At 49.4% G+C, this 12093-nt stretch overlaps 2 protein-coding genes across 2 annotated transcripts in view; one reads left to right on the plus strand and one right to left on the minus strand.

Moving 5' to 3' along the window:
- The first annotated feature begins 2006 nt into the window (after positions 1-2006).
- Positions 2007-4819, plus strand: LOC105526536 (PRAME family member 12-like). Its single transcript, XM_011962554.1, is given in 4 exon segments — positions 2007-2300; positions 2689-2888; positions 2891-3263; positions 4170-4819. Coding segments are annotated over 4 exon segments (1422 nt in total). The 5' UTR covers positions 2007-2013; the 3' UTR covers positions 4732-4819.
- A 2243-nt stretch (positions 4820-7062) lies between these two features.
- LOC105526537 (PRAME family member 5-like) overlaps positions 7063-12093 on the minus strand; it is an 8108-nt gene continuing 3077 nt past the window's right edge. The window contains exons 2-4 of the mRNA XM_011962556.1: positions 11251-11559; positions 9992-10570; positions 7063-7947 (exon numbers count right to left, since the gene is read on the minus strand). Of these exons, the coding sequence (XP_011817946.1) occupies positions 7386-7947; positions 9992-10570; positions 11251-11537 (1428 nt within the window). The 5' untranslated portion in view covers positions 11538-11559 and the 3' untranslated portion in view covers positions 7063-7385. The remainder of the gene's footprint in view (positions 7948-9991; positions 10571-11250; positions 11560-12093) is intronic.

Consider the following 12093-nt stretch of genomic DNA (forward strand, 5'->3'; position numbering starts at 1 on the left):
GGGGAGAGGGATAGCAAACACGCTTTACCTTCTAGAGGGGACCAGGACTGTATCTCGTCCCATGCCCTCAAAGACAATACTATGCTTTGAGTCTACAGTGTCTCTTTTGTAATTATTTTCTTTTTAATTTTTGAATTCGATCTGAGCGGAGTCTTCCAATCCTTCTGTCTCCTCCCCCACAAAATACTCACCATGTTTTGTGTTGTCTTGGTTCCTTCCCAGGGTCCCATTAGGACACCCAGTCCCATCCTGCCCAGCCCCCACCTCACTTTGTAATTTTGGCCTAATTTCCTCCGGAGAAGCCTGAACCTTTGTCTTGAGATCAATCACCCCCTCAGTGGTACCCTCTTCCACCTGAATGGGCATATGATCTACCATGTGAGAAAGCATAAATCCCAGGCGACCAGTGGATACACAGAGATACTTATTCTGCTTTCTTAGGGATGAAATTACTGTCTTCTTAGAGTTGTTTTAGATCTGAGACATTTTGATAGTGTTTATGTGGCCAAATATCTCCCAACAAAGGTACTAAATATCTCCCAACAAAGGTTTTGTTTTTTTCTGTCAAATGCCAGAAACAGATTCAACCCTTTCCTGCATCACTACGAAGCTCTCATGTCAGTCAAACTCCATCAGTGTTTGTGAAATAAAGGAATAATGAGTTGTGGACTTTCACTCTATTATTTATACTTTCACTTTCATAAATGTATATCTGATTCAATCAATTAATCAGAAGAAAGGCGCAAACTCAATCAGGATTAACTGGATGGAACTTCAAAATCTAATCAGACATCATTTTCTGATTGGAAGTTGGTTGTTGAGAAGGGGAGGGTGTGGTTAGAAAGGTCCATAAAAGCTCCCAAAGGTGCACAGAAGACACCTGAAGCCCTGACACCTGGAACTATTGCTTGGTTCTCTGACAGGTCGCAGCACCCTGCAAAGTGAGTCCAGATCTGGTAAGTCACTACCTCCTTAGGTTCATACCCATCTGATCTGCAGCCAGCCAGTCAGGGATGGTGACATGCAGCCCAAGGTGGCAGAGAGAACTTTCTTGTCTGTTTTCAGATGAACAGATTTAGGCTTTGATTTTTCCTCTAAATGTAGTTTTGTCTTCATCCCCCAAAATTTGATTTGCCCTTGGTTTCTGTCATTTCAAAATTCATATCGAAGCAGTTTTTTTTTTAAACAAAAGATATTAAAAACTTACAACTGGTTGAATTTTTATTTCATGACATTTGAAATTATTGGTTTTTGTGTCCTTAAATTATAGTTCATAGACTTGATGGCATTGTGATTTTATATGTTAGGCTCTCATTTTTACTAAAACCTTAAATATTCCATAGACCATTCTCAAGAGTGGAGTCTTTGTTCTGAACATGGGATCAATTTTTTTCCCCTAGATTCCATCCAAAGTGGGTCATTGTGAGTCTGTGTAAGAGATCAACATTGGAACCTTCATCTGAGAGTTAAAGTTTTTATCCCTAACTTCCACAGGCTCTAGAATACTGTCACGGTGCTTTCACAATTTCTTGCTACAATTTTTCAAAATAAAAAATAATGGCACTGATTCCAAGGAGTCCCTTTAGTCTTCTGCAAGCATGTTAATCGTGGGAACTGAGAATGTAGGCTGTGTGGGGCCACAGGACATTCTCATTCCATTGTTTTAGGGTGGTAAGTGACAAGAAATATTTTCTCAAAAAGGTGGAGCTTACCTTTCAGGATCCTCAGCAACCCTTCCCAGTGTTACTGAGATTTAGTGCAGCAATGGTTGAAAATGAATGGGCCAGTGATACCTTGCTCCCTCCTCATTGTTTGGAAGAAAATCTTCATGGTACCAGCAGGAGCAGAATTACGGATTTGTGTCTAGAAAGTTCAGAGTGGAATTGGGGTGAACTAATTACCTTTCCACCTCTACCAGAGCAATGGCATTGGCACTAGGAGATGATGAAGTAATGTGATTTGCCATAAAAATCATGCTCTTTCTCTGAAATTTTTCCACACAGATTCATCAGCATGAGCCTCCAGGCCCCACCCAGACTCCTGGAGCTGGCTGAGCAGAGTCTGCTGAGGGACGGAGCCTTGGCCATCCCCACCCTGGAGGAGCTGCCCAGGGAGCTCTTTCCCTCACTGTTCATAGAGGCCTTTACCAGGAGATGCTGTGAGGCCCTGAAAACTATGGTGCAGGCCTGGCCCTTCCCCTGCCTTCCTCTAGGGTCCCTGATGAAGTTGCGTCATCTGGAGACCTTTCGAGCTGTGCTGGAGGGGCTTGATGCACTGCTTGCCCAGCAGGTTCCCCCCAGGTGAGTGACCCAGCTGGCCAGGTGGGGAGGGCCCAGACATCCAGGGTAGGGTTGGCTGGATCAGAAGGAGTGGGAGGCCCAAGGGTGGCCCAGAGGCTTCTGATGCGGCTGGGGAGGAAGCTCAGAGAGGCCTTGGCCATTGTCCAGCTCCTCTGGGAAAACACTGCTCACCATGCAGGGCCCACTGAAGGATCAGGAACCTGCCTCCTCCCAGTGGCAATTGAAGACACTAGCAGTGGGGACCAGGCAGGTTTCAAGGAGAAAGAGGGAGAGAGAAAAGACAGAGAGTGGGAGAAGAAGCAGGGAAGCGAGTCACTGATGTCTGGGATGTGGATGAAAGCTCAAATCCTTGAGTAAATCTGGAGCCTCTCTTCTTTTTTACCCACAGGCGGTGGAAACTGCAAGTGCTAGACTTGCGGGATGTGGATGAGAACTTCTGGGGCATACGGTCTGGAGCTTCTGCACCCTCCCCAGAGGCCCTGAGTAAGAGACAAACAGCAGAGAACTGTCCAAGGCTGGGTGAGCAGCAGCCCTTGATGGTGACCCTAGACCTTTGCTTCAAGGATGGGACTCTGGATGAATGCCTCACCGCTTCTTAGAGTGGGGCAAGCAGAGAAAAGGCTTACTGCATGTGTGTTGCAAGGAGCTGCAGATTTTTGGAATGCCCATCCACAGTATCATAGAGGTCCTGAACGTGGTGGAACTAGACTGTATCCAGGAGGTGGAAGTGTGCTGCCCCTGGGAGCTGTCCATTCTTGTAAGGTTCGCCCCTTACCTGGGCCAGATGAGGAATCTCCGCAAACTTGTTCTCTTCAACATCCATGTCTCTGCCTGCATTCCCCCAGACAAGAAGGAGCAGTTAGTCACCCAGTTCACCTCTCAGTTCCTCAAGCTGGACTACTTCCAGAAGCTTTACATGCACTCTGTCTCTTTCCTTGAAGGCCACCTGGACCAGCTGCTCAGGTGAGGAAGGATGGTGAGTTTTCCGTGCAGACCACAGAAGAACCTTTCTTTGTTACAGTAAACACCAGGGGGTATCTACTGTGAGCCAGCTTGTGACGAGGTAACAGTGAAGGGGACACTAGAATGTCCACGCATTGTACTGTTGGCAACTCTGTCCTAAAATGGGTATCCCACAATCATCCCAATAAGCCAGAGGGATCTCCTGGGCTAGATGCTATAGAGAGGCTGCCATGCTAGGATGCTAGCAACTTCAGGGTTCAGATCTAGTGAGGGTGCATTTGTGAATTCCTCCCGAGCATGTGTGTCTAAGTGAAGATGATGGGAAATAGGGAGTTGAAGAAGGCACTAAAGAAGAGAAAGCCCATCACACCCCTCTATTTTAAAATGTAAGGTCTGTCCTCACCTGCCTAGTGAACAGGCAAAATCCTGTTTCTCCCTCTGTCAGTAAAATGTTTTGAGCTTGAAGCCAGGTAATTAACGTATGGGAAATACATGACGATGGAATAGAGGGTGAGGGAGCAGGAGTGAAGAAGGGAGGTTTGCTGATGATACAGGCGTGTCAGGGACTCCTGCAGCCTGGCCACCCCAGCTGATGCTTCAGGATCCCGCTGGGTTGTTCTTTATGTCTGTGTCTCCATGGTGCTCCTGTGGCCCAGAGGTGTGGTTTTCTGCCTGACAGATGAAGAAAGGAGCCTTAGAGTTCATGGGCTTGACCCAGTCACCTGAGTGATGGTGAAGGACCAAGCCTCCACTGGGGCTGTCCTGAAGGAGCAGAGTCTCCATTCCCACACCCCGGGTGCTGACTATCCTCAGATGAGCAGAGCAGCCTTGGGTTGTGGAGAGTGTCATCTCTCACCATGAGGTCCTCCCACCACTCTCCTCTAACTCCTTCTTGTTCTCTCCCAGGTGTCTCCAGGCCCCCTTGGAGACAGTCGTCATGACCGACTGCCTGCTGTCAGAGTCAGACTTGAAGCATCTCTCTAGGTGCCCAAGCATCCATCAGCTAAAGGAGTTGGACCTGAGGGGCATCACACTGACCCATTTCAGCCCTGAGCCCCTCGCCGTTCTGCTAGAGCAAGTTGAGGCCACCCTGCAGACCCTGGACTTAGAGGACTGTGGGATCATGGACTCCCAACTCAGCGTCATCCTGCCTGCCCTGAGCCGCTGCTCCCAGCTCAGCACCTTGAGCTTCTGTGGGAACCTCATCTCCGTGGCCGCCCTGGAGAACCTGCTGCGCCACACCGTCGGGCTGAGCAAGCTGAGCCTGGAGCTGTACCCTGCCCCTCTGGAGAGTTATGATGCCCAGGGTGCTCTTTGCTGGGGGAGATTTGCTCAACTTGGGGCTGAGCTGATGAAGACACTGAGGGACTTAAGGCAGCCCAAGATCATTGTATTCAGCACTGTCCCCTGCCCTCGCTGTGGCATCAGGGCCTCCTATGACCTGGAGCCCAGTCACTGCCTCTGCTGAATGCCTGTCCATCAGGGTGGATGTATTTGATGTATTTAGAGCTTTCTTCTGGTCATTTGGGAGCTGAATCCTAGGCCACGAGTGCATGAGCTCACCACAACTTCCACCTTGCAGGTTCAAGGGATTCTCCTGCCTCAGTCTCCCGAGTAGCTGGAATTACAGACATGTGCCACCATGCCTGGCTAATTTTTTGCATTTTAAGGAGAGAAGGGGGTTTCTTCATGTTGGTCAGGCTGGTCTCGAACTCCCGACCTCAGGGGATCCACCTGCCTCGGTCTCCCAAAGTGCTGGGATTATAGGCATGAGCTGCCACGCCTGGCTCATAATAGTAAAATTTTTAAAATACCATAAAATATGATCCTTGCAACACTAAAGTACACCATCTGATCTGATCTACCAGCAGATGGCACCCGAGACTGATGGACTGGAAATTTTGCTCTTATAATCATTAGGAATGAATCGAGTCCTGAACTGCCCACCATGCCTCCTGCTGGCTCCTGGGGCTTTGCTGTTTGGAAGAATCATGATGAGATTTGCGGTGACTTGAAGAAGCTGAGCCCCACTGCATGCCTTGGGTTCCTGTTGCCTCCCTGTTGTCAGGAATAGGAGGTGAGATTAAAACGTGGAAAATGCTGGGACTTCTGCTGAGAAGAGATAAAAGATCAAGATGTATTGATCTTACTGTATGCCAGGCCCCATGCCAAGCCCTAAACATGAACCATCTTATTGGATTCTACCAGGGTCCCATAAGCTGTTGGACAACACCATCCTCATTTTACAGGGAACCTGAGGCTCTTGGCTAAGATCCCTGACAGCAACACCAGCCCCTGAATCCTCAGCAGGATCCTTCACTTGGGTGCCCATTGTGCAGGCTTCCTCAGCACAGGGAGGTCACTCATCACCCACAGGCACTTGATCGTTCTCCACCGTTTGATGATGTGAGATTCCAAAACACGCTGCTCTAGTCTCTTCCTGATTGCGGAGGGCGAGGCAGGGTGGGGGAGCGTTATGAGAAAATCTCTCCTCGATCTAACCTAGCTCCCCAAGAAGACGTAACTTTTTAAATGTCAGATGGAAATATTTAAAAAGTGTTACATGCCTGTATAGTTTTAGTATTTTACTTGAAGGGAATGTGGCTGTCTTTACTGGCTACAACCAGTTCAATTCAAGAAGGGCTGCTAGTCATCAGGGGAACAAGCAAGGGTTGGTGCCGCCCAGAGGCTCCAGCTAATACACAGTATGGACATTCCCTTCCAGGTCAGCAGGAATAGAGTAGCTCCTTGTGCAGTGAAGCTGACGTCCACCAACTAAGGCTTCTGGAACCATGTGGAGACTCACAAGGAGTGGCCAAGGTCTCAGCATCTGGCGAGCAGTGAAAGACTCTGAGAAGAGGGTGCTTTCCATGTGGATTGGCTCACTTTTCTTGCCCACTAATGTTCCAGACCCTGGGTGTCCACCTAGTGTGTATCAACCTACTGAACAGCCACAGAAACTAACAAGGAGGTAACAGATGTCTAAAGAGAAGTGAAGAACTGGAGAAGGCCGAGTGTGGTGGCCAACACTTATAATCCCTGCAATTTGGGAAGCCAAGGCAGGAGAATCACTTGAGCTCAGGAGTTCCAGATCATCCTGGGCAACAAAGCGAGAACTTGTCTCAACTAAAAAAAGTATCCAGGCCTGGTGGTTCACATGCCTGTAGTCCTAGCTACTCAGGAGGCTGAGGTGGGAGGATCGCTTGAATCCAGGAGATTGAGGCTGCAGTGAGCTATGATTGTGCCACTGCACTCTAGCCTGTGTGACAGAGCGACACTTTTAAAAAACAAACAAAGAAGAGCCGGACGCAGTGGCTCACACACACCTGGAATCCCAGCACTTTGGGAGGCCGAGTTGGGTGGATCACCTGAGGTCAGGAGTTTGAGACCAGCCTGACCAACATAGCGATGAAACCCTGTCTGTACTAAAAATACAAAAATGAGCTGAGCATGGCAGCACAGGCCTGTAATCCCAGCTACTTGGGAGGCTGAGGCAGGAGAATCTCTTAAACCGTGGAGATGGAGGTTGCAGTGAGCCGAGATGTTGCCATTGCACTCCACATTACAGCCTGGGCAACAAGAGTGAAACTCTGTCTCAAAAATAAGAAAGGGAGGAAATTGATTAAAATAACCAAATTTCATGTAAATGCCTTGATTTTCTTGGGTTGCATCTTATTGATTGGACAACCTAGTCCCCTCCACTTTTTTTTTTTTTTCATCAATAACTGAAGATTCCTGAGGCTTAAACTGGAAAGCAGGTTACTGGACAATAGAGGGCACCAGACAGTTTCCACTTAGTTTCCCTTTATTTCTGACTGTTTCTTTACAACCATCCATGCAAGGGGAACTCCCTCATGTATTCTCAAGCCTGAATTCCACTCTAGACATTCACGTTCCCATTTTTGACTCTACAGGACACAGGTCCCCAAAGTCCCATTGAATCCATGTCAACATTTCCCCCAAGTCCGGTCCCTGCTTGATCACTTTTCCTTTCCCACTTTCAGAGCCGGTGTCTGAAACGGTGGTTTCTGTGCTCCCTTTAGGATGTACCCAAGACCTAGGTTTTCGTTTCCAAGTGTCCAGAAGAAAGCATTTGATATATCCACCCAAATCGGCAGGTATTCAACAGCAGCATTGATCTATGTCCAGGCCATAAAATGTCCTGTTGCCACAGTCAGCGCAGTAGTCAGTACAGAACAAGATCCTCTTGGGGTGCCTTAAATCCCTCACTCTCCCCATCAGCTCAGCCCTCAGTTGGGCAAATCTGCTCCGGCAGAGAGTACCATCAGCATCATAACTGTCCCGCGGGGCAGGATACAGCTCCAGGCATAAGTTGTTGAGTCTGATTGTGTGGCACAGAAGGTTCTCCAGGGTGGCCATGGAGATGGGATTTCCACAGAAGCTGAAGGTGGTGAGCTCAAAGCAGTGGCTCAGGGCAGGCAGGATGGTGCTGACTTGGGAGTCTACGATGCCACAGTCATCTAAGTCCAGGTACTCAAGGGTGCCTGCAACTTTTTCTAGCAGAACTTGAAGAGGCACAAGACAGAAATTGGCCAGTCTGATGCCCCTCAGGTCCAGGGTCTTCAGTTGACTGACACTCGGGCACTGCGACAGATGCCTCAAGTCTGATTCCAAAAGCACACAATTAGTTATTGCAAGAATCTTTAATGAGGTCTTCAGACAGCTGAGGAGACAGAACAAGAAGTTAGTTCTGGGGAATTGTAGGGGTGAGTTGAGGGTGGTGGGAAATGTCAAGGCGAAGGGAAAAGACTATTTTGCCCAAGCCCAGGGTCATGTTGATTGTCTGGTCAACACTTAGGATGCTGCGTGATGAGGAGCTTTGCCACTGAGGTCAATTCCATTTTAGGCCCAGCACAGTATCTCACACTTGTAATCTCAGAACTTTGGGAGGCTGAGACTGGTGGATTACTTGAGGTCAGGAGTTTGAGACCAGCCTGGTGATCATGCCAAAACAGTCTCTACTAAAAATGCAAAAATTAGCTATGTGTGGTGGTGGGCGCCTGCAATTCCAGCTACTTGGGAGGCTGAGGCAGGCGAATTGCTTGAACCCAGGAGATGGAGGTTACAGTGAGCAGACAGACATCCTGCCACTACACTCCAGCCTGGGTGACAGAGCGAGACTCTGTATCAAAAAAATAAAAATAGAAAGATCCATTTGAGGCTGAGTTGTTTCACCATCGTTTATAGGAATGGATCAAGTTCACAGAATCCCTAAAGCCTCCTTTCCTCATCTGTCAGGCAGAAAACCACATCTCCGGGCCACACGAGCCCAGTGGAGACGCAGGCAGAAGGGACAAACCCAGACAGGATCCTGCAACATCAGCTGGGGTGGGCAGGCTGCAGGCGTCCCTGACATGCCTGTATCATCAGCAAACCATCTATCACTTTCACCACTCTTTGTGCCTGCTCCCTGACCTCTGTTTCAGAATCGTGCATTTCCTAGGTAATTAATTTACCTGGATCTCAAAACAACCCATTACGACGGGGAATTAGAGATGGGATCACTCGTGTTCACCAAGCAGTGGGGCACAGAGCTGATGTTCTGAAATATGCAGGTTTGCTGAGCATCCCCCTCTTCAGTGCCCACTTCACTTCCTTACTTCCCATCATCTTCTTAACAACTATCTTGTTGGCTGGGCGCGGTGGCTCACGCCTGTAATCCCAGCACTTTGGGAGGCCGAGGCGGGTGGATCACGTGAGGTCAAGAGTTTGAGAATAGTCTGGCCAACATGGTGAAACCCTGTCTCTACTTAAAATATAAAAATTAGGCCGGGCGCGGTGGCTCAAGCCTGTAATCCCAGCACTTTGGGAGGCCGAGACGGGCGGATCACGAGGTCAGGAGATCGAGACCATCCTGGCTAATACGGTGAAACCCCGTCTCTACTAAAATACAAAAAAAAACTAGCCGGGCGAGGTGGTGGGCGCCTGTAGTCCCAGCTACTCGGGAGGTTGAGACAGGAGAATGGCGTAAACCCGGGAGGCGGAGCTTGCAGTGAGCTGAGATCCGGCCACTGCACTCCAGCCTGGGTGACAGAGTGAGACTCCGTCTCAAAAAAAAAAAAAAAAAAAAATTAGTCAGGTGTGGTGGCCCACGCTTGTAATCCCAGGTACGCGGGAGGCTGAGGCAGGAGAATCGCTTGAACCCGGGAGGCGGAGGTTGCAGGGAGCTGAGAGGTCACAGCTGCACTCGAGTCTGGACAATTAAAGTGAAACTCCTCAAAGAAAAAAAATTATCTCGTTTGTTCTTATTTTTATTTATTCATTCCTGACAGGGATCTTGCTATGTTACCCAGACTGGTCTTAAACTCCTAGGCTCAAGTTATCCTCTTGCCTCAGACTCCCAAAGTGCTAGAATTACAGGCATGAGCCACCATCCCTGGCCTATTTTTCATCATCTTAACTTAGACACACATCCTCAGGAAGAATTCGGAAAGGCACCCTCACTAGATCTGAACCCTCCAGCAGCTAGCTTCCTAGCATGGCAGCCTCTCTATAGCATCTACCCCAGCTGATTCCTCTGCCTTTATTGGGAAGGTTGCATGATACCCATTTCAGGACAGAGCCACCAATGGGACAATACATGGACATTCTAGTGTCCCCTTCACTGTTACGTCCTCATGGGCTGGCTCACAGTAGATGCCCACTAGCGTTTACTGTAACATAGGCTCTGCTGTGGTCTGCAGAGAAAGTTCACCACCCTCCCTCACCTGAGCAGCTGGTCCAGGTGGCCTTCGAGGAAAGAAACAGAGTTCATATAAAGCTTTTGGAGGTAGCGCAGCTTGAGGAACTGAGAGGTGAACTGGGTAACAAACTCCTTCTGCTTTGTGGAAACGTAGCGAGAGACATCCACGTGGGAGAGATCGAGCTTCTGAAGATTCCCCATCTGGCCCAGGTATGGGATAAACTGTGCCAGGATGGGCAGTATCCAACTGCAATTCACTTCCACCTCCTGGATACAGTCCAGGTTCACCATTTTCAGGATGCTTCTGATACTGTGGAAGGGCATTCCCAAAATTCTCAGCTTCTTACAGCACAGGTGTAGTAAACCTTCCCTCTGCTTGACCCACAGAAGGAGGCAGGTGAGGTATTCATCCAGAGTCCTGGTCTGGAGCCACAGGTCTATGAACACAGTGAAGGGCTGCTGTCCTCCCATGCTTGGACAGTCCTGCACTGGTTTTCTGTTCCTCATGGCATTGGGGAAGCACCCATGGGCCATGGATTCAGACCAAACAATCCAGAAGTTCTCACTGACATCCTGTAAATCCAGCACTTGAAGCTTCCACTGCCTGTGGGAAAATAGAGGCGAGGCTGAGAATGTAAGGACTCACTTCTGAACTTATACTTCATATCCTGGATAGCAGCTGCTCCCCTCCCTGCTGCTTCTCCCTCTCTCTGACTATTCTCCATCCTGTTTTCCCCTTGGATCCTGCCCAGTTCCACTTTTTTTTTTTAAGACAACGTTTCCCTCTGTCACCGAGGCTGGAGTGCAGTGGTGTGATCTCAGCTGACTGCAACCTCCACCTCCCAGGTTTAAATGATTCTGCTGCCTCAACGTGGCAAGTGTCTGGGATTACAGGCTCCTGTCACCATGCCCAGCTAATTTTTGTAGTTTTAGTACAGTCAGTGTTTCACCATGTTGGGACAGGTTGGTTTCAAACTCCTGACCCTACGTGATCCACCTGCCTTGGCCTCCCAAAGTGCTGGGATTACATTGTGAGCCACCGCGCCTGGCCCAGTTCTTACTTTTTGTGGTGCCTTTCAGTGCCACTAGAGGAGAGGTTCCTGTGACCTCCATGGACGCTGGGTGGTGAGCAGGCCTTTCCTTGAGGAGCTGCGGAATGGCCAAGGCCTCTTTGAGTTTTCTTACCAGCGCCATCCCCTCTTGGGCCTCCCCACTTCTCATGACCCATCTGGTCCTTCTCTGGACACCTGGGCCCTCCCCACCAGCCCACCTGGGCCACATCACCTGAGAGGAACCCCCTGGGTAAGCAGTGCATCAAGCCCATCGAGCACAGCTTGGAAGGTCTCCAGACAACCCATCTTTATCAGAGGCCTCAGAGGGAGGCGGCGGAAGGGCCAGGCCTGCACCATCAGCTTCAGGGCCTCACAGTGCCTCCTGCTGAAGGCCTCCATGAACAGTGGTGGAAAAAGTTCCGTGGGCAGCTCCTCCAGGGTGGACATGGTCAAGGCCTGGTCCCTCAGCAGGCTCCGCCCCGCCAGCTCCAGAAGTCTAGGTGGAGTCCGGACGCTCATCTTCACCAATCTGCAAGGAAAAGTTCCACAGGACAAGTCCAGAGAAAAGGCATCACTCTCAGGCCAAGCCCATGCAATCTCATCTTCTCCTACGGCCAAAGTCACTGCTCTGGCAAGGGTGAAAGAGTCCTCAGTTTACTCCAATTCTACTCTGTACTCAGCGGCCACAAAGCCAGCATTCTGCCTCTGCTGCATCAGCATGAGCGTCTCCCAAGCAGTGAGGGGGCAGGACCCGCACTAGCCCTTCCTCTCTGTCCAGTGCTCCATCCAGTGAGCAGTGAGCATGGAAGAACCTGAAAGTTCATCCCTCCCACCTTTGGGGGAAATTTCTAATTACTCAAGATTCTAAAACATTGGGAATGGGAGTGTCACAAGCCTACATTCCTACATTCTCAGTTCCCACAAATAAGCGGGTTGGGAACATTCATGGGGCACCCCTAGAACGGGTTCTATTTGTTTTCTTTTCATTATTTAAGCTTTCTTTCTCTTTCTCTCTTTCTTCTTTCCGTCTTTCCCTCTCTCCCTCCCTTCTTTGTTTTTTCCCTCTCCTTCCTTC

The sequence above is a fragment of the Colobus angolensis genome, unplaced genomic scaffold (genome assembly GCF_000951035.1).
Source record: "Colobus angolensis palliatus isolate OR3802 unplaced genomic scaffold, Cang.pa_1.0 Scaffold596, whole genome shotgun sequence".
In the NCBI taxonomy this organism is placed as follows: Eukaryota; Metazoa; Chordata; class Mammalia; order Primates; family Cercopithecidae; genus Colobus; species Colobus angolensis.